The sequence below is a fragment of the Trichechus manatus genome, unplaced genomic scaffold (genome assembly GCF_000243295.1).
Source record: "Trichechus manatus latirostris isolate Lorelei unplaced genomic scaffold, TriManLat1.0 scaffold00029, whole genome shotgun sequence".
Taxonomy (NCBI): Eukaryota; Metazoa; Chordata; class Mammalia; order Sirenia; family Trichechidae; genus Trichechus; species Trichechus manatus.
Window position 1 is genome coordinate 12986765 of NW_004443965.1, and position 22782 is coordinate 13009546.

The 22782-nt window shown below is 37.6% G+C and overlaps 3 protein-coding genes across 5 annotated transcripts in view; 2 read left to right on the top strand and 1 right to left on the bottom strand.

Moving 5' to 3' along the window:
- Positions 1-17576, bottom strand: part of RAD17 (RAD17 checkpoint clamp loader component) — a 44283-nt gene extending 26707 nt beyond the window's left edge. For 2 of the 3 annotated variants that reach the window (XM_023729565.1, XM_023729566.1), the window contains exons 1-6: positions 17416-17529; positions 15945-16048; positions 14334-14591; positions 13544-13627; positions 5771-5927; positions 4209-4345 (exon numbers count right to left, since the gene is read on the bottom strand). In XM_023729565.1, the coding sequence (XP_023585333.1) occupies positions 4209-4345; positions 5771-5927; positions 13544-13627; positions 14334-14591; positions 15945-16048; positions 17416-17461 (786 nt within the window). In that variant the 5' untranslated portion in view covers positions 17462-17529. Of the gene's footprint in view, positions 1-4208; positions 4346-5770; positions 5928-13543; positions 13628-14333; positions 14592-15944; positions 16049-17415 lie in introns of all 3 variants that reach the window. The other variant, XM_004374519.3, reaches the window with a different exon arrangement.
- A 251-nt stretch (positions 17577-17827) lies between these two features.
- Positions 17828-21542, top strand: TAF9 (TATA-box binding protein associated factor 9). The gene is made up of 3 exons (NM_001286153.1): positions 17828-17932; positions 19837-19929; positions 20505-21542. The coding sequence occupies exon 3, from the start codon at positions 20522-20524 to the stop codon at positions 21317-21319; it is 798 nt and encodes a 265-aa protein (NP_001273082.1). The 5' UTR covers positions 17828-17932; positions 19837-19929; positions 20505-20521; the 3' UTR covers positions 21320-21542.
- AK6 (adenylate kinase 6) overlaps positions 17828-22782 on the top strand; it is a 15918-nt gene continuing 10963 nt past the window's right edge. The window contains exons 1-2 of the mRNA NM_001286154.1: positions 17828-17932; positions 19837-19929. Coding sequence (NP_001273083.1) covers positions 17905-17932; positions 19837-19929 — 121 coding nt within the window. The 5' untranslated portion in view covers positions 17828-17904. The remainder of the gene's footprint in view (positions 17933-19836; positions 19930-22782) is intronic.

Genomic DNA, 22782 nt, shown 5'->3' on the forward strand with positions numbered 1-22782 from the left:
GCCAAAATAAATTCACAACTAGAAATTATACAAAAACAACAATTAGAAATCCAAAAGATAAACAACAAGATTTCAGAAATGGACAGTGTCATAGAAAGGCTGAAGAGTAGATTTGAAACGGTGGAAGACAGGATTAACGGAATTGAAGACAAACACTTGGATACAACTCTGTTTGAGGAAACCTCAGAAAAAAGAACAAAGAAAAATGAAGAGACCCTGACAATTATGTGGGATACAATCAAAAGCAAAAATTTGCGAGTGATTGGAGTTCCAGAACAGGAGGATAAAACAGAAAACACAGAGACAGAGAGGATCACTGAAGAACTGCTGACAGAAAACTTCCCCAATATCATGAAAGATGAAAAGCTCACCATCCAAGAAGCTCAACGAACCCCATATAGGATAGACCCCAAAAGAAAATCACCAAGGCATATCATAATCACATTCGCCAAAACCAAGACAAACAAAGAATCCTGAGAGCAGCTTGTGGAAAAACAGAAAGTCACATACAGAGGACAAACAATAAGACTAAGCTCAGATTATTCGGCAGAAACCATGCAGGAAAGGAGGCAATGGGATGACATATATAAAACCTTGAAGGAAAAAAATTGGCAGCCAAGAATAACACATCCTGCAAAACTCTCGTTCAAATATGATGGTGAAATTAGGACATTTCCAGATAAACAGAAATTAAGGGACTATATAAAAACCAAACCAAACTTCCAAGAATTATTAAAGGGAGATCTTCGATCTGAGAACAAACAACTTCAGCTCACAGGCTGAATCTAGGACACAGGATCATACCAGCCAGATACCAATCCAGGAAATGAACTCTCAAGGACTATCCAAAACCAAAAGAAATACAACAGGGAATCAGAGCAGTTAACCTGTAAGTGACAACAACATTAGAACAATAAAAGAGGGAAAAAAACAGTGTAGGTATAGAACCTTCTAATGGAGAGGAAGGCAAGGCAATACCAAGTAATAATATACTGCTTCAAACTTAGAAAGACGAGTTAATTTCATGGTAACCACAAAGAAAGTTAACAAACATACTCATCAAAATAAAGAGGATAAACAAAGACTCAGTAAAAACAAAACCTACAAAAACAAAAGAAATGAAAAAAAAATCCACAAACAAAAGGAATTCGGCACAGGAGAGTAAGAAGAACAAAGAAAACATCAGCACCACAAAAAAAAGCACTACAACCAAAAAAAAAAAGTCCTCCAAGTTCGAGAAGGGAGAGTGTTGACAAGTCATGGGATTGTTAACCAATGTCATAATATATGTATCGTCTGTTTAATGAAAAACAATTTGTTCTATAAACCTTCATCTAAAGTACAATAAGAAGAAACTTTTTATACAGGTTAATACAGAATAGAATTGTAGCACTGTGAGGCTCATTGGATATGGGGGCCAAGAAAGAGAAAGAAGTAAAAGATAGCCTTGACATTCTCAGCCTGAGTAACTGAAAGGATGTTTGTTAACTTAAATACATACATAGATAGAAATACATCTATTGTTTTAATTATTTTTCTTGTTGTTGGGTGTTGTCAAATTGATTTCAACTCATAGCTACTCCATGTGACAGAGTAGAACTGCCCAATATGGGCTGTAATCTTTATAGAATCAGATCTCTCAGACTTTCTCCCACAGACCAGCTGGGTGGGTTCCAACTACCAACCTTTCAGTTAGCAGCTGGGCTCTTAACCACTGCACCAGTGGGACTCCTTTAATTGTTTTTAAGATAATGAATAATGTTTGAGGTGAGAACTATTAGATCTAGCTAGAACTTGAGTTTGGGGTGTCAGTGGCACATCTGGTTGAAATGTACAAGCTTTAAAAAATTCTATTAAAATTCCACTGTTATTCATAAATCAGATAAAAAACAAAACTAAACCCACTGATTTCAAGTCGATTTCGAGTTATGGCGATTTCATGTGTTACACACTAGAACTGCTCCATAGGGTTTGCTAGGCTGTAATCTTTATGTAAGCAGATTGCCAGGCCTTTCTTCTATGGTGCTGCCAGGTGAGTTCAAACCACCAACCTTTAAGTTAATACTCAAGTGCAAACCGTTTGCACCACCCAGGGACCTTCATAAATCAGATATATAACACAATTTTTGTATAATGGAATTTCTATACAGAATTACAAAATAGAACTGCATCATATATTTTCCTTAATGAGATATTATAGAAACATTGATTAGCTTATCTTTTTATGTCATGTGCATTGATTTCACTCTGGCTAAAAGATACTTCCACATTTCAAATATTTGAGAGAGGAATCTCCCTTGAAATCCTGCAGAGAAAAGTCCATGAAATCCATTCCTCTGCCCCTTGCCAGCATATCAGATGTGCACCTCAGAAGCGATTTCACAGCAGTTTTAAGCATTCAGTATCTTTTCTGGGATTCAAAACACTGCAGTCTCAGTAATGTTCAGAAATGTGTTTCAAATTAAAATGCAAATTTGAAAAGACTCATGTCAAGTTGAAATGAGTGACTAGTGGACTTCATTTTGCATTTAGAAAAAATTCTGTTTCAGTTATCATCTACACATGATGCACACTTAACACGGAGAAATTTATTTTTCCCAATGGGATGGAGAAGTACATCTTTTGAAAACTAAAACAGTGTCTCTGGGAACTCATCCAAAATGGCAGCCATTGTGTAGCAAATTTCAGAAGAGACACAAATGCTTGAGAAACCTCAAAGCAGCTGCTGCCTTCTGAAGAAATTACCAGAAATGCCAATCAGAGGTTTGTCCCAAATGAGAATGACTTATTGCTCCATGTAAAGCGTGAAGCCTTTTTTATTATTATTCTGGCAGATAATGTTGTGAATAATTTTATAGCCTGTGGGTTTCTGAGGGATCTAGAGCCAGAATGAAGGTTGCACCAAATCCAGGAGGTCTTGGTCTGAGGTAGCATCTGAATAGAATAAATTTAAACATGGCTAATGGGATGAGTAAAACCTTGAGTCTTAAGACTGTCAAAGATTCTCATTTCTTAAGATGTAGACAGAATTTAAAAACAATCCTCCTCCTACCAACTGCTTAACGCAAATTTAATGGAATTTTGTCAAGACAGTCATTAACAAATGTTTTGAAAAATATTTCAAAAGAACCACTTGAAGAGTCATATGGCATAAGACCTGCTTAAGAGATGTTCACATCCACAAAGCATAACTTTCACATCTAACGTAGACTGTTACTCATTTTTTTTTTAAATTTTCCTCAATCAGGAAATAATAATAATCATAATAAAATATAATAATGTACTTGGGGAAAAAAAAAAAAATCAAAGATTACAGCCTTCAGTATGGATTGCACCTCAACATAAAGAAAACAAAAATCCTCACAACTGGACCAATAAGCAACATCACAATAAATGGAGAAAATACTGAAGCTATCAAAGATATCATTTTACTTGGATCTATAATCAACGCACATGGAAACAGCAGTCAAGAAATCAAACGACATACTACACTGGGCAATCTGCTGCGAAAGACCTCTTTAAAGCATCAAAAAGCAAACGTAAAAGTTTGAGGACTAAGATGCGCCTGACTCAAGCCATAGTATTTTCATTCCCCTCATATGCATGCAAAAGATGGACAATGAATAAGGAAGACTGAAGAAGAACCGACACCTCTGAATAACGGTGTTGGCGAAGAATACTCTTAGATGAACGATCTGTTTTGGAAGAAGTACAGCCAGAATGCCCCTTAGAAGTGAAGATGGCACTCATCTTACATACTTGGGACATATTATCAGGAGGGACAAGTTCCTGGAGAAGGACATCATGCTTGGTAAAGTAGAAGGTCAGTAAAAAAGAGGAAGACCCTTGGTGAGATGGACTGACACAGTGGCTGCAACAATGGGCTCAAACATAGCAACAACTGTGAGGATGGCGAGGACTGGGCAGTGTTTTGTTCTGTTGTACTTAGTGTCGTCATGAGTTGGAACCGACTCGACGGCACCTAACACACCATACTTAAGCCATTAAATTTTTAAAGTTTGTTGAACACCTTCAGCTTCTCTACTCTAGTTTACTGAAAAAGACTTCAGGTTTCTGCTATTACAAAGCCTTTCTGTTATATTTTACCACTATTAATACCATGAAAAAGAGTTAATGTTATCATCACAAAAGATATCTCTCAATTGTTTACTCAATAGCTGTAGCAGGACTTCAAAAGCTGTCCTTACTTCAACGAGAATTATCTTCTTATCAGTTCTCAAATCATCTCCAACCATCTGTAGTTTGTTATACTTAGTTGCTCTTAATAGAAACTCTTTAAAAACTGCCATCTGAGACTGATAAGGAAATATATGGAGGCTTGATTCTGAAATAAAACACATTTAACACAACTTATTTTCAACCAATTATATATACATCAATATTATATATACATATGTATACATACACATACATTGTTGTTGGTAAGCGCTGCCGAGTAGATTTTGAATCACAGTGATCCCATGTGACAGAGTAGAAATGCCCCATAGGGTTTTCTAGGCTGTAATATTTATGGATGTAGATTGCCAGGTCTTTCTGTCATGGAGCTGCTAGATGGGTTCAAGCCACCAACCTTTTGGTCAGCAGCCGAGTGCTTAAATGTTGCACCACCAGGGCTCCTTTTCATATACAAATATACGTATACACATTTACATACACAAAATGGAAGTTCATAATAGTATAGACAATTTTTTACTAAGGAAAACTTGTTCAAGTTTAAAATAATACATTCATTTCAAAAGACAAAAGTCACCATGATTAATAGAAATTTTTCTATACCAATGAATTAAATGACTTCAGAACACAGCTGTCAGTACAAAATATTTAGAAAATGACTTCTCAGTGAAAATGAGAAATCTAGTAAAAATATTTAAGACTTTGGCCTACTTAATTAAGATACTCCAAATTAGTACATGACTATAAATAACCTTCAAAGACAAAGGTTTAACAACAAAACCAGAATGACTGATTAGTGAACTTGGGAATAAAGAAAGTTCTCTGAAGACACATTTTATATAGAAAACTGTTTAATGAATACTTATCAGACTGTCAAAAGTAACATTTGTATTTAGAAAGCAGTAAAAACCCCAGGAGCACAGCATACTAGCAGCATTTAAGGTTGTGCATATGAAAGATGGTATACAAAAGAGCCTAGAGAAAGGATTTTGAAGAATACTCCACATTAAAATAAAATTGTCCTTCTACAGAACCCCTTTCACTTCAAAGTGGCCTAGGAGATTGGGCTACCTCAGTCTAGCCACCTATAGTATATACGTAAGAAAAAAAAAAACTATCAAAGTTAAAAACGATAGTGCTGGTGTATATAAGCACATATATGAAAATAAATCTTTAAATTTATACTATTATTTTTGCATGTTTGTTACACAAGGCCCTACTTTCAAATTCTAAAGACAGTCTTCTTATAGTTTAACAAAAAAACCCAAAACCCACTGCTGTCAAGTCAATTCCCACTCACAGCGACACTACAGGACAGAGTAGAACTGCCCCACAGGGTTTCCAAGGAGTAGCAGGTGGATTTGAACTGCCAACATTTTGGTTAGCAGTCGAACTCTTAACCACTGCCACCAGGGCTCCTCTTGTAGTATAGGAATGGCATTATATACTTTCCTCTCAAAAACATATCCTTAATAGAACTTTAGGAATCTTAAGTACACGGATGGTGGTTCATTTCAAAGCTCCATTATATATAGGCTTTCCCCACTATATCCACTACTATCACAGCAAACCTTACCAGGACTAAGTATCTCCTTGAAATCATCTTTTCGGAAGTCTGGTAAAACTGGATTAATCCACTCTTGTACTTGAATACCATGCTCCTTTGACAGTATTTTTAGAGTTGTTGTCTTTCCACATCCAGGAGGACCTGTTATTAATAAAATAGATCCACCCTAAAACCAAATATACACATTAATTAAAGATCAAAATCACTGGGATGCTAGAATAGTATTTTTGAATTTTCACTCTCAATTCAACCTCTATATAGACCTCTCACAGTAAAATATATCCTGAGATTATACAAGTATAACATAGGGCATAGGGTTACTATAAGTCAGAATCGACTCAACAGCAATGGTTTTCTTTTTTATAATATTCTTATGAGAAGATCTCAATTTGGATTCAGATTCTTTAAGAAATGTACATTAAGTAACATATTTACCAGCGATTAGAGAGACACTAGAGGTTGTGAGTCCCAGCACCTTTCTCTCATATATTTGATCTGATGAAAAAGTTAAATAAAATATACTGGGAAGATTTCCTACGTTCAATAGTGGGCTATAATCCTTGCTCGTTTGTTTATATTTATTAACTAGTGTAGGCAAGGGCCTGTGTACTTGAACCCAGAAGACAGTCAGCTCCACTTCTTAAAATGGCAGTGCTCTAAAGTGAGACCTGTTTATTCATTAATTGAAAATACCATTTAAAAATACATGTCAACAAGGACTAGAAGGCAGAAATGGAAAGGAAAGCTGGTGATAGGGAACCCAAGGTTGAGTAAAGACAGTGTTGACATGTAGTGGGGTTCTTAACCATTGTCATAGGGCAATACATGTACTGTTTAACGGGAAACTATTTTGTTCTGTAAACCTTCATCTAAAGTGAGAATAGCAGCACAACTGGAAGAACGTAATCAACGTCACTGAATTGTACATGCAGAAATTTTTGAAATGGTGTATCTTTGGCTATGTATATTTTCACACACACACACAAAAAAAGTTCTCCAAGGCCGAGAAGGGAGTGTATTGACATGTCGCAGGGTTGTTAACCAATGTCATAAAACAATATGTGTACTGTTTAATGAGAAAACATTTGTTCTGTAAACCTTCACATAAAGTACAATGAAAAAAAAAAAACGTGTTGTCACGGATTGAATTGTGTCCCCCCAAAATATGTCAACTTGGCTGGGTCATGATTCCCAGTGTTGTATGACTGTGTAATCTGATGTGATTTCCTTATGTGTTGTAAATTCTATCACTATGATGAGATTATATGTGATCTCCTTATGTGTTGTAAATTCTATCACTGTGATGAGGTTATACTGATAAGCTCGACAAGATTAGTGTCTTGATGCAATCTCTTTTGAGATATAAAAGAGAGAAGCGAGTAGAGACACATAGGAACCTCATACCACCAAGAAAGCAGTGCCGGGAGCAGAGTGCGTCCTTTGGACCTGAGGTTCCTGCGCTGAGATGCTCCCAGACCAAGGCAAGACTGATGCATCACAAGGACTTTCCTCCAGAGCCAACAGAGAGAGAAAGCCTTGTCCTGGAGCGGATGCCCTAAATTTAGACTTGTAACCTACTGGACCGTGAGAGAATAAATTTGTCTTGTTAAAAGCCATCCACTTGTGGTATTTCTGTTGGAGCAGCACTAGATGACTAAGACGTGTGAATATTTTTGGATGATAAAAATCTTTTAAAATTGTGGTGATAGATGCACAACTCTCTGAATATACTAAAAGCCACTGAACTGTACACTTCAAATGGGTGAATTGTATGGTATGTGAATTACAGTGCAATAAAGCTGTTAAAAACTACATACATATGTATATGGAAACCCTGGTGGCATAGTGGTTAAGAGCTATGGCTGCTAACCAAAATGTTGGCAGTTCGAATCTACCAGGCACTCCCTGGAAACTCTATGGGGCAGTTGTACTCTGTCCTACAGGGTCACTGTGAATCGGAATCAACTCAGTGGCAAGGGGTTTGGTTTTTTGGGTCATATATATATGCTTGCCAATAACAAGTGTTAGTGAGAATATGGAGAAATTGGAACACTCATATTCATACACTGCTGGTAGGAATGTAAAAATGGTACAGTCACTTTGGAAAACAGTTTGGTTGTATGTTATCAAGTTGATTCTAACGCATAGTGACCCTAAAGAACAGAGTAGAACTGTCCCACAGGGTTTCCTAGGCTGTAACCTTTACAGGAGCAGATCACCAGGTCTTTACTCTTGTGGAGCCAGTGGGTGGGTTTGAACTGCTGACTTTTTGGTTAGCAGCCAAGTGCTTAACCATGTACCACCAGGGTTCTTTGCTAATGGGTATGGGGCTTCTTTTGGGGGGTGATAAAAACGTACTAAAATTAGGTTAGTGATGGTTATATAACTCTGGGAATATACTAAAAATGACTGGATTATACACTTCCAATGTGTAAGTTTCACGATGTGGATTACGCCTTAATAAAATCATTAAATGCGTCTCTCCTATATATTTATACATATATACACATACATACACACACACACACACACACCATATTTATTTCTGGTGCATTTCAAGTCTAGGTATATATTTGAGATGATCAATAAGCAGCAGGGCTGGTAGGCTTTAAAGGCGTGGCTGTTTTACATTGTGGAGAAATGTGTTAAGTTCAAAGTTGCATACTCAGTGCCTAACAGAGTGCTGGGCCATGGTTAAGTGCTCACTAAATGCAGCCTGGTTGAATGAATGAACAAATGAATAAATGGAATAAGGTATATAAATGAGATATAGACCACTGATTATCAATGGATTATACAACTACAGAATCAGGGTGGTGGTAGAAATCTTGTCATTTCTGATAAAAATTTTCAATGAGATAGGAACAATATATTCTGTTTCTTCAGTTTTTATTATCCTTTGGTTGAGCGCTACAAATGCCTTCCTGCTACTGAAATCAGAAAGCAAACACAAAAAGATGGAATAACCTAAGTGTTCATCAACAGATGAATGGATAAACAAATTATGGTACATACATACAATGGAATTCTACACAATGATAAAGAACAATGATGAATATGCAAAACATCTCACAACATGGATGAATCTGGAGGGCATTATTCTGAGTGACATAAGTCAATCACAAAAGGACAAATACTGTATGAGACCACTATTATAAAAACTCAAGAAAAGGTTTACACACAGAAATAATCTTTGACACTTATGAGGGAGGAGAGGGGTGGGGAGGGGAAATCACTAACTAGATGGTAGGTAAGTGTTAACTTTGGTGAAGGGAAACACAGTACACAATACAGGGGAAGGCAGTACAACTTGACCAAGGCAAAGTCACAGATGTTTCATAGACACATCCAAACACCCTGAGGGACTGAGTTACTGGGGCTGAGTGCTGGGGACCATGGTATCGGGGGACATCTAGATCAACTGGCATAACGCAGTTCATAAAGAAAATGTTCTACATTCCACTTTGGTGAGTAGCGTCTGAGGTCTTAAAAGCTTGCTAGCAGTCATGTAAGATACATCTACTGGTCCTATCCCATCTGGAGCAAAGGAGAATAAAGAAAACCAAAGACACAAGGGAGATATTAGTCTAAAGGACTAATGGACCACAAGTACCACAGCCTCCACTAACCTCAGACCAGAACAACTACATAATGCCTGGCTACTACCACCAACAGTGCTGAGAGGGATCACAATACAGGGCCCCAGACAGAGTGGGAGAAAAATGAAGAATAAAATTCAAATACACACAAAAAAAGACCAGAATTACTGGTCTGACAGAGACTAGAAGAACCCTCGAGACTATGGCACCTGGATACCCTTTTATCTCAGAACTGAACTTACACCCAAAGTTCACCCTTCAGCCCAAGATTAGAAGCTCTATAAAACAAATAACACATGTGAGGAATGTGCTTCTCAGTTCAATCATGTATACGAGACCAAATGGGCAACACCTGCCCAAAATTAAACACGAGAAGGCAGAAAGGGACAGGAAAAATGAAAGAATGGAAATGGGGAACCCCAAGTGGAGAACGGGAGAGTGTTGACACATTGCAGGGATTACAACCAATGTCACAAAACACTTTGTGTATAAATTTTTGAATGAGAAACTAATTTGTGCCATAAACTTTCACCTAAAGCACAATTAAAAACAGAAAAAAAATCTGGAAATACATGGTTAAAGAAAGAAAGCAAAGCAAAGCATTCTGCTACATGCAGATATACTGCAATGATCTAAGAGTGGACCAAAACTGCTAGAAAGAAAGACTTCAAAATAACTATTATAAAACCCAACACATCACCATTGGTAGCTGCATAACTGATATCTGACATATCTTACCATCCAACCACAGAAGTCAACTTCTTCAGTCATTCGGGGAGAAATTTTGCAATTGTTATCTTACTATGTTTACCAGGATGTTACACAGTTAATCTTTTAAGACAGCATTACTAAGAATTTTTTTAATGGTCAAGGTAGGAAACTGGTGGTGCTGGCTTTTGACACCTTCTGGGTTAAAAATCACTTTAGCCACTGTCATGGAGCCTTGACTGCTCATTCATGCACTGTTTAGAACTGACTCAATTACTAAACAACATCTTGACCCTGTCCACAAATAGTCTGTTGGTCCACTTAAAGTAAAGGTGAATGGTCTTTCAGACATTTGTCCTCAACCGTCTCCTCAACTTTCATAAAAGGATGTTATTCCTACCTCAGGCTCATCAGATAATTATTAAAGCATATGAATTTATATTTAATTCCCAATATACTGCTGCTTTCTAACCTTTTTCAAATCATGGCACACAGAAAAAGTGATCATTATTTGCTTCGCAATCTGCTGCTTGAGGCCAAAGATGACTGGTCTGGAGGTCCTGCTCTGCCTGGCCACTCTGAGGGCTAAGTGCACCTGTATCTTAGGGCACACAGGCTGGCAAGTTTGACACAGACTATCTGCACTTCATGCACTTGTGTCAAACACAAGGCCACACAATCATTATCAAAGGCTCAGGTGAGAAAAACATTATCTATATAAGACATCCCAAAGGATACGGTCAAGAACAACATTCACTATTTTCGTGGCAGCAAAAAAGAAACGTCTCTCAAGCTTTAGGAACAGTTGTGCTTCCACTGTATTTTTTTTTTTTTAATAGACATCATGAAACTGATTAATTCCCTTTGTGTCAGCCACGAGAAGTTGAGAATTAAAAGTTTAATGTTCTTTCGCAAATGTACGAGACTTCCCAGCATGCACAATACCCAAATCACTATGCTTTATTGAATTACTATATTTTTCCTACCCTTTTTTCTTTTTGCTCTGGGTTTCCTGATTTTAAAATATATACAAACTACATGTCCTTTTGTAAGGTACATTCAATCCTTTTTGCAATAAAGATGGTGAAGAGAAAGAGCGCAATCGCACGTGTGTGTGTGTATACTTACAAACGTACAAATAAGCAGAAAAATATATGGTTTTATTCTTTCTACTGAAAGATCAATAAAATTTCTCCCTCCATTTAAAGCCAATGTAACTGTCAGTGCTACTGCTATAGGAGCATAAAAGCAAACATTAGCATTTTGTGTTCTCTTTGGCTATTGTAGGTGCTGCAACTGCTTCTGGTGTATAAGTAGTTTATGGAACTTTCAGACAGATCAGTTTTATAAAAAAAGAGGAAGCCCTAGCTTGGGCAGCCATGTATTTTTCTCATTATCTATAAATTTACACATATACCTAAGTTCATCCAACTGGTAAAATAACAACAATAGCAATACATGGAGGTTTAAGACATGATATTGTTTATACTGAGAGTATTACTATGGGAGAGAACACAATAGACACTGGAAAATATAAACCATTAAGTGAGCTGACCAAAAACAAATCAATCAGAAAAGGCTTGGATATAAGAGGTGCATCAGGGAAACTGCCCCAGAATCTATACTCGGAGAAGGGAGATGAGAAAGATTTCCATGAGCCATCAGACGAATACAGTACTGTGAGGCATGGAACATCCCCTTGCAGTAAACAATTTGGCCTTTGGTCATGATCCTGAGAGCAGGACGATATCTGATGCCAATGAGTGGGGGCTGACCAAACCAAGAGGGACTACCTGGGAGCCCAGTGCTGACTAAGCATGATGCAGTGAGGTCAATAAAGGCCTTGGAAGACGGAGACTCAGTGGAGCCATTCCCTGGCGTTTGTTAGTTGTTCCAACAGATCATCAGATCTAAGAAAGAGAGGGTGCCAGTACCTACTGACCTAGCCCCAGGTGAATAGGGATGAGAGAGAAAGGGCTGTGCTGGCAGCTGGGGTCTGGAGTGACCAGGGGAGGGAAGCTCAGATTTCTACAGGACGCAGGAAGAAAGGGGCTGTTTTAGATGGAAAAAAACCTAAGAGACATAACAATCAAATGTAATGTGTGGTCCCTGAACAAACCAGCCGTAAAAGACATTTTGGGGACAACTGGAAAAATATGAATATGAATTGACTATAATATTAGAGAATTACAATTAATTTTGTTAGCTGTAATTATGATATATATAATTAGAAAAATGCCCTTTAAAAAAAAAAGTTATCTAAAAACCTGACTGAAATATCGTGTCTACTGTTGTTGTTAGTTGCTGTTGAGTTGGCTTTGACTCATGGTGACCTTATACATAATAGAGTGAAATGTTACCCAGTCCTGTGTCATCTTTTATAATTTACTTAAAATACTTAAAAGGGAAAATGACAGATATATGAGTATTCACTTGCTATTCTCTTTTTTTTTCTGTTGTGCTTTAGATGAAAGTTTACAGAGCAAATTAGTTTCGCATTAAACAATTAATACACATACTGTTTTGTGACATTGGTTGTCAACCCCGCAATGTATCAACACTCTCCCCTTCTCAACCTTGGGTTCCTCATTTCCATTCATCCAGCTTTCCTGGCCCCTCCTGCCTTCTCATCCTTCCCCTGTGTTGGTCTCGTATACATTGTTGAACTACGTGTGTTAGTGTTTGTTTTACAGGCCTGTCTAATCTTTCGCTGAAGGGTGAACCTTAGGAGTGCCTTTAGTACTGAGTTTAAAGGGAGTTCGAGAGCCATACTCTTCGGGTTTCTCCAGTCTCTGTTGAATCAGTAAGTCTGGTCTTTTTTTGGTGAGTTAGAATTTTGTTCTACATTTTTCTCCAGCTCTGTATGGGACCCTGTATTGTGATCTCTATCTGAGCAGTCGGTAGTAGTAGCCAGGCACCATCTAGCTGTGCTGGACTCAGTCTGGTGGAGGCTACGGTATCTACCTTCTTGTATTTTTCTTTTTTTTTTAAACACATTAGTATCATCAATTTTACTTGTATGAGAAATGACTGGTCCACTGGACTTATCTATATAACTCAGTAGTAATTACTGCTATTTCTTGACATATTTCCCTGTATACTTGAAGAGTTTCAAAATAAAAAGTTAAAAAAAAGAAACAGAGAGGAGAGGATATTCTAGCTCGGTGGGGGTGGGGAGCAAAGGTAACTGGAGAATTAGGAAGTGAAACAAAAAACATCGGACTAAAATGAATAATGACTGTTATAGGCTATCTTTAGTACAAAAACTAACATGTAATTTGCCTGCTTGCTTCTGTGGAAAATAATCTGATGTGATAAATATACTAACATCCTAACTAATTTACTGTGCGTTATACTGATGACAGAAGCTAAGAGAGAAAAAGAGGTAGAAGGGGAAAATTCAAAGTCTCTGAGTCTTTACATCAAAGAAGCATTTAATGTTAAATATCTTTAGACACATTTCTTATTTAATTACCTGTTTTGGTTGCCTTTCTAAGACTTGGGCTTTTAACCAGGTTTCAACTTCTTCAATTTTCTTTTTATGCACAGCAAGTTCATGCTAAGATAAAAATTTCAAGTTTAAAGACAAAACATTTTAATTCGAGGATTTTTGATGCATTAACTCAAAACCCCAAACCCACTGCCATCGAGTTGATTCTGACTCATAGTGACCCTATGGGACAGAGTAGAACTGCCCCGTAAAGTTTCCAACGAGCGCCTGGTGGATTCGAACTGGCCAACCTTTTGGTTAGCAGCTGTAGATTAATCTAAACCGATATTTTTAATGAAAAAAATAGCAAACAAGTAACACGATATATTCTAATAAAAAAGGTCCCTTGCATTATAATAGTTTGTATTACCATGGGAGAACTCTATTCTTTAAGCTGGCACCATTATATGATAGCTTTGGGCAAGTGTGCAATTTACAATTTTTTTTAAAATTCCAGAAATACATTTTGGAAGGCAATTGGGAAGAATACTGCATTTAGCAAAAATAAATAAATAAATAAATAAACAGATGAAATCTAGGTTGGGGTTAAATTAAATCTAAAAAAAATAACCAATAGTACAACTTCAGAATAACTGTTGAGAAAACCTGAGTCTTGGAACATGAAAAAATTCTGAAGTTACTGTTTTATTCTAATTTACTTAGAATGAAGATTTTTATAAGTAATAATCTAAAAATATATATCCCTCTCCTTCCCATCTTCCCTGACTGACCTGGAAATTAAGTCACCCAGACATGTTTGCATGCTATTTAGTACCTGAGTTTCTGGCTTATATTTATCCACCCATGGTTCATTTTCAGGCAGATAGTCTTTTGAATTTTCTAGGCCACAGATCTGTTCTAAGGAAGACAACTTTCCTTTTTTTCTAGCTGGAAATCTATTTTCTAATGTGGAAGGCACATTTTTTCTTCTGTAACTTGAGTTATTCACACCTAATGATGAGGCAGTAAGAGTAGTAGAGATGTTTGTATTCTCTGAAAAATCATCAAATGATGGGTCTACCCAGTCTGCTACCTGAAAAACAAGAGGCCATGTAAATACCAACACATTGTCCCCATCTATTCCCCATATAACTGAACTTCAGAAACAAAATATTCATTTGAAACATTTAAAATAAAAATCTCACAGATAAGCTCTTTACTTAAAACCAGCTCTATTCGTATTATTTTTCTACTTCACAGTAAGTGCAAATGCGTAACTGTATACTAGTCTACAGAAAGGATGAATAGCATATGAAACAGTAAAGAATACAAACTTAATTCTTATTATTAATTATAATCCTCTCAGGTACTAATAGACTAATTTTTTAAAAACTTATTTGTAGGACTGAAACAAAAATATTAAAATTGCTAATTAAAAAATGAAGCAAAAAAAATAGTAATAATAAAGAAATGAACTAGTATCTTAACCTGGCCTAGGTTAATACATTCACAAGTTAAGGACCATTTCATACATTCAAATAATCCATATCAACTTTAAGACTTTGAAAATACAGGCTAAGAATCCTAATGCTATGAATAATCTGTAATTATGACTTGATTATACTTTTCTTCAATGTATAAAGCAACTAATATTTTATAAAAGTGAGGCAGGCTTTCCAGGGAGGATGAGATTTGTCCTTCAGAAATGCCTAACAAAAAAAGCACTGGGAAAACAGCAGGAAAATCAATGCATTCTATTTCATGTTCTTCTGGCCTACAGAAACTGTTGACCTCTAAATTTACCTCTACTATTTCCTTTTCTTTAAAATCCTTTGTTAAGTGCACAGAGAAAAATGCTGAACTCAGCAATTTTAATCTCAAAATATTTAGGAGTATTAAAAAGGTTCTTCTAATAATTTCTGCATATAAAATGTTCCTTAAACATTTTATAGCTTTATTCTTTACATAAATGTGGACTCCCACTTACTGACAAAAAAAAAGAAACATAGCGAAGTTAAATAATCTACTTAAAGATCAGAGAAAATTAGAACCACCACTCAGGAAATAGATACCTTGCATGAGTATGACACCACCTGATGCCTATCCCAGCCCACCTACCCCACTGCCTGACTTGATGCACACTGCACCACATGATTTCTAAGAGACAGGGCCTGTGGTTAAGCTATAACACCAACTATAACTCGTATGTTGTATTCAACTGTTTAGTCTTTTCTTTGTGACTGAGATTGTGAAGCTTTATTAAAATTAAGGTCGTGCTTTTAGTGTACAGTTGTTTCACAACTTGTAACTAGATTTGTTTTTTTGTTGTTTACACCACAGATACTGGGAACTATTATTTTGACAGTAGTGATAAGTCATTAAGAGCATACTCAAAAAGTTCTAATTCTTTTGGGGCAATTATTACATGATTATTTTAGTGTCTTACCTTTGTGGAAGATAGCTTTGGTCTAAGAAAAGTTTTTGACATTATAAACTTTGATAGCTCCCATCCATAGCATATAATCTGTAGTATGTTAAAATATAATTCACCTAGGGGGTAAAAAAAAGAAAAAAAAACCCCTCAAATTAAGAAAAACGGTAAACACAAAATGAATTATAAAACCAAAACCAAAGCTGTTGCCGTCGAGTTGATTCCGACTCACAGCAACCCTACAGGACAGAGTAGAACTGCCCAATAGAGTTTCCAAGGAGCAGTTGGTGGATTCAAACTGCTGATCTTTTGGTCAGCAGCCATAGCTCTTAACCACTACACCACTATGGTTTTCAGAATGAATTATAGTAATCAGTATATACCAACATAATCAACAACTTAATAAAGTTAAGACTCAAGAACTAATGAAAGAAAACAAATATAGGCGAACCAAAAAATCAAAATGCTAAAATAAATTTTAGTTTTAGTAACTGTGACTGTGTTAATTAACCCATTTTTGGTGTTATAAAGTTTTTCATACCAATTCAAAAATCTATTAGAGAAAACAGAAAAAAAACACGTATTTGTGTACCCACCTTTTGTCATTAAGAAAAATTAGATATTCTATTTGGGCAGTTTTTATACTGATATTAAACTTTTTCTCATCTCAAATTTAATTGCAATTCTTCATTTCCGAAATTGCAAAAAGCAGCATCAAAAAATGAATTCGGACTTATCACTTACTTTCGACAAAGAATTTAAATCTCACTGTAAAATTGTTTAACTGTTTTCCTTATTTGAACATGTTACTAAGAATTTTTTTTGGCAACACTGAGTTTTCAATTTTCAAAATTCTTAATGTCTAAGCAAACTAGTGAATTCACCAATTTTAAGTTAGCCACCAGAAGTTGTTTAAGGTCAACAAACCTATAAACTGGAAGGCGTACTAGACTTTTTTTTATAGTTTGGAGGCACACGTAGCTTATAATGTGTAAATTCTCCCACACACTAGAAAATAAAATAAAAATTGTTCACAATCAGAGAGGTTTTTAATCTAGAGTTTCAAAATGGTAGAGCAGCAGAAAAGACACCCATCTGAATAAATGTCGTTGGCAGGTCGACTTAAAAGATACAGACTTGTTATAATCAGGACTCAAGTCGCTCTTTGAAAACAAGAAGGCAGTTACCACCTTTAAAAACCATGTAACTGTCCCCGATGATGCCAGATTCCTGGAATGAAATGTCAGAGGTGGAAATGACCTTCAACAATATTCCTATCAGACCCTAAGCTCAAACATTCGTCCCACGTTGTGCTGTTAACGAGTGGTAAGCCAGGATAAGCTCGCGTTTCCCGGCTCCAGGCCAGGGCTCTGCACCCCCACCCCTCTGAGCCTCAGATGAGATGGGCAGGTCAGGAGGAGGGGTGACGGGAACAGGGAAGGCGTGAAGGCAGAGATGACCTGGCGTCTCTAGGACATATACATACATATATGAGCCGCAGGAGCGGTGGCCTTACTTTCTGGGAGCTGCATCCCATCGTGGGCAGAGAGGAGCGGAAGAGCCCAGGATCTGCTCCAGGTGGAAGGGCAGCAACCCGGCCGTACCCAGGCTCAGCGCCGAGCCTCTTGGAGGTCCCACCTCCCGGGGACCTTCCAGACCCGCCGGCGCTTCCGCGACGCGGCCCGAAGGGCGGGGGCCGCGACAGAAGCGGGTGACTTAGCCTTCCAGCGCACTGCCTGACCCGAAGTGCGAACCCAGAAAGTGGTCTTGTCTCGGACCCCGAGAGGGAAGCGTGTCATGAAGGCCAGGTAACCAATGGTCGGCGGACGGGCCGCAGAGGTGGGTCAGAAGCGCCGCACAGGAGCTCGAGGACCCCAGGGCCGCTGGCGCTTGCCACTGCCCGCCCCTTCCGGCTCCTCCCGGTTGTGCGTGGGGCGCGTGAGTCGGGGCGCTCGGAGCCTTCGCGGTGAGGACCATGTTGCAGCCGAACATCTTGCTCACCGGTCAGGGCGCGCGGCGGGGCGGGAATGACGGCGGGGCGGGCAAGGGATGCAGAGTGCTCTGGGCCTCAGGCTTCGAAGCAGGGTCTCAGTGTTCTGTTTCGGGGCTAGCCGGCCGCGTGGCGTGGCAGTTGTCAGGGCCTGCGAATTGGGCGGTCGCTAGCGTTGCGGGGGGGGGGGGGGGGAGCGGAGGCGAAGGGGAACAGAACGTTGATTCTGTTGGTCAGAGGCAGCTCGCTGAGGTGGAAGAGAGGTAGACAAATCCAGCGCTCCTTTCTGGCTAGCCACTTAATCTTTCAGAGTTTTGTGTTTGTTTTGTTTGTAAAAAAGGCTGTTGATTCTTAGTTTGGCAGGGTTGCCCTGGGGTTTTAGCGAGACAACGTAAGGCAGTGTCTGGCGCTTAGTAGATTTGTTTATCGTGGATCCCTCAGTCCCTAGGCCTTCCCGGGCCGTCTTTTATTTTTCCTTCGCATCTGAGAAACGCCTCTCAAATCAGATTTCGGTAATGGGTTCGGATGTTTGTGGCGTGAGTTGACCGGTTGTGGCGTGAGTTGACCGGTTTACTGTGTAAGTTTGTTGTGTTAGCATCAGAGGCATTTATTGCCGTTCTTTTTTTTTTTTATTTTAAGAAGTGAAGGCGTTATTGATCGTCTCTGGTCCTTTCTCGTGTAGAGATGCTGCAAAGTTGCGGGCTGCCCAAGGGGCTCTTGTGGGTCTTTGCAACCATACTCAAGACGCCTGTTACATGAGAGGGAAAACTAAAATGCTGCATAAAGACTTTGAAGAATACTGTTGCCAGTTATTTCTCTCCGAAAGTGTTGACAAAATTATAAGAATTAATGGCAACATAGGACATTCATGGGGAAATCTAATGGGTGTGGATGATATTGCAACGTATAGAAAACTTGCAACGCTGTGTGGAAACGAAGCAAAAAAGGGTTTTATCAGTTAACAAAATATGATTGTTAACAGCGCATAGGCCCTGTCTGTTTCTGAGTGCTGCAGATTAACCACTGAACAAATGAATGTTTAGCTTTTTCTTTAAGATTCTTTAAGGGGAAGATTTTACAACATCTGATTTGTTTGCGCCATAGTATCTAGATTTTTCACTATCACCACATTGTCAGAAATCTAAATGTGAGCAGTGTATTGAAAACATGGTGGTTTCAGGATTCAAACTTGGTGTATTGTAGTGAACTTGAGGTAAATTTTTTCTGTGTACGACTTGATTTATCCCTGTTATCAAAGATAATTACAGTGCCCAAGTTTCATAATTTCAGCAGTGTTAAACTGAACAACTGAATATATTTAATTGTTTTGAAATGTAACATAATAAAAAAGGGAAGGTGAGAAATAATTTATGGTGTATTACCTTTTATGTAAAAGAAAATATATGGTAACATATCATATATGAATGCATGTGTATGTATAAGCACACACATAGCACTTGTTTGGAAGGATGTATAAGAAATTGATTTATAGTGGTTGTTTCTAGGGAAGGGTATAAGGGAGTCAGTAATGTTAATGAGACTTGTCCTTCCTACTGCTTAAAGTTTTTCCATGAAGAATTTCTTATTTCTTTTTCCTATTAAATTAAATAAGTGGTGGTGATTAATTTGAGATGGTTAATTTAGTCCGAGCACTTCCATGTTGGTGGCATGCGTTTTGTGAATTGGCATCAGAATCAACTGAGTTCCTACTCTAGACAATTGAATACCATGGATTGGATGATGATTCTGACATCCTGCTGGCTTTGGGAAAATTTGATAAGGTCATGTTGTATGTTTACATATAATTGCTAGCGGGGAAAATTTTTATGTTAGTTGTTAACCTTAAAGGCAGATAGATGACTGACATCTAATAAGTAATATTTCACAAACTGTATTTTTCTGTGACTTTCCTTACAGGTACACCAGGCGTTGGAAAAACCACACTAGGCAAAGAACTTGCATCAAGATCAGGACTGAAATATATTAATGTGGGTGATTTAGCTAAAGAAGGTAAGGGATACTTTGGTGTTAGATTTGCTTTAAAAAAAAAAAGCTAGATTTTGAGGGCCTACTTTGTGACCTGCCAAGAATATTGGAGTTGGTGTTGTGAGAGGGTAAAAAAGGCAAAGAGAGTTGCCGTTAAGAAATTTATGCTGTGTTGGGAACCCCTAGAAATAGAAAATGTTAAATGTCTTTTGGTATGTCCTGACTGTTTCGATCATCTTCCCCCCAATTGGCTAGCAGTTCTCATAAACAAAATAATTGAGAAGGCTTCAAAGCCTTTAATTAACTTAGGATAAATAGAATTTGAATATGAGGAAAAGGGGGAGAATGTTTTGAGTTGGGCGAACACTCTTTCCCCTAACCTTTTATCACTCCCTTATTTGTGTCTTCATCTTTTTATATTTTACAGTGTTTTTTACAGGATAGGAACTCAATAAATAAGGGGAATTTTAAGCATGCCTTATTGAAATTAAAGAAATTTAACATACATTAATTTTTTTTTTTTTTTTGATTCCTGAAAATTGCTACTAAAGTAACTCAGGTTTGATCTAATGTACATATTTCTTTCAAATGATCTAAAGTCTGATCACCAGATATCATGGAGTCTGGCAAGATGACTTCTCCCAAGAGCATGCCGAAAGATGCACAGATGATGGCACAAATCCTGAAGGATATGGGGATTACAGAATATGAGCCAAGAGTTATAAATCAGATGTTGGAGTTTGCCTTCCGATACGTGACTACAATTTTAGACGATGCAAAAATTTATTCAAGCCATGCTAAGAAAGCAACTGTTGATGCAGATGATGTGCGATTGGCAATCCAGTGTCGTGCTGACCAATCTTTTACCTCTCCTCCCCCAAGAGATTTTTTATTAGATATTGCAAGGCAAAGAAATCAAACCCCTTTGCCATTGATCAAGCCATATTCAGGTCCTAGATTGCCACCTGATAGATACTGCTTAACTGCTCCAAACTATAGACTTAAATCCTTACAGAAAAAGACATCTGCTTCTGCAGGAAGAATAACAGTTCCGCGGTTAAGTGTTGGTTCAGTCACTAGCAGACCTAGTACTCCCACACTAGGCACACCAACCCCACAAACCATGTCTGTTTCAACTAAAGTAGGGACTCCAATGTCCCTTACAGGGCAAAGGTTTACAGTACAGATGCCTGCTTCACAGTCCCCAGCTGTAAAAGCATCAATTCCAGCAACATCGACAGTTCAGAATGTTCTCATTAATCCATCATTAATTGGGTCCAAAAATATTCTTATTACCACTAACATGGTGTCATCACAAAATACAGCCAATGAACCATCAAATGCATTGAAAAGAAAACGTGAAGATGACGATGATGATGATGATGCTGATGATGACAACTATGATAATTTGTAATCTAGCCTTGATGCATGTAACATGTATACTTAGTCTTAAATCTATTCTGCTGAAATTAAACATGCATGCTGGATATTTTCAAGTTGTGTCTTAGAAATCTTAATTAGCATTTAATGAGTAAACATAATTATACTTTTCAATGGAGATGTTGGATTTTTTTTTTTTAATATGCTTTTTCATCAGCCTTTAAGTGTAAAAAAATAAAATTGTTCATCAATTTGATTGTTGGTATTTTGGAAATTCTATTTTTAGAAGCCGTTTCCCCTCTCATTATCACCAACAGTTGCAACAAGTTGACGCTGTTTCAGTCTTATCGCCAGTAGAATGTCATCTCTGTTGTCTTCAGATGTTTAGATCACAGTAGCATCTGGTGTACAATCTTGTGGTCAGTTAACTCAAATTTCTGAAGTATAACCACATTTCCTTTTGGGAGAGACCATATAGGATTTTATTCATAGTGAATCCTCATCTGCTTCAATTTATTTTCTTCAGTTGCCCAACTTCTTCCTTTGTCCCATTTTTCCATGCCGTTGATTATATTTAAAGGCCCTTGGTGTTTCCCAGTATCTTTTTTTTTTCCGCATTGTTTTCCCCAGTATTCGTTTTTGCAGGTCAGTTTGGAGCATCTTTGTTTACTCTAAATCAGTACCCTACTCATATTTTTAATCCAGGTCTGCCATTTAGTTTATAGTTTCTAAAAAGTTGGATCTTTATTTTCTTTTGTATGTAACTAGGCATTCTCCTTGGTAGCACAGTGGTTAAGAGTTCAGTTGCTAACCGAAAAGGTCAGCAGTTCAAATCCACCAGCCAGTCCTTCGAAACTATGGGGCAGTACTACTCTGTCCTATGGGGTCGCTAAGAGTCAGAATCAACTCGATGCAACGGGTTTGGTTTTTTTGGGGTTTAGGTATTTTCCACTTCAGATCCATATGAAAACTGGTTTTGTTCCTTACCTATTGAATTTCACTGTTTTTGACAAATGATTTCAGAGTCATATGCAGTAGTCAGTTTTCAGTTTTCCAGTTCTAATCTGTCCCACTCAGTTTAACATTTCTAAATTTAATGAAGTTACTTTATCATGAGTAGCATTGAGGGGAGCAGTAACACCAGACCAAGGACAATCCACTTTGAGATGCTTGTCTTCCTCTTCTCTGGGTTTTATCCTACATATACTCACCATTTTAACCTAATGATAGGATAGCCGTGACCATCCTTTTTATAGTGTATTGATAACATTTCATGGAATCTAAGCCTTAAAAGTTTTTTTTTTCCTCTTACGATGCCAGATAAAGTTCTAGTCCGACTTGACATGGTATTAGATGGGCACTTTTATAAGGTTTCTCAAAAGTACCAAGCATTTTAGCCTCAGGTACTATTTGAATATATCTGAAAATCATGCTAGAAAATATTCTGAGGCACCCAGATCTCAGTTTTTTCAAATGATATATTTTTTTTTTATATAT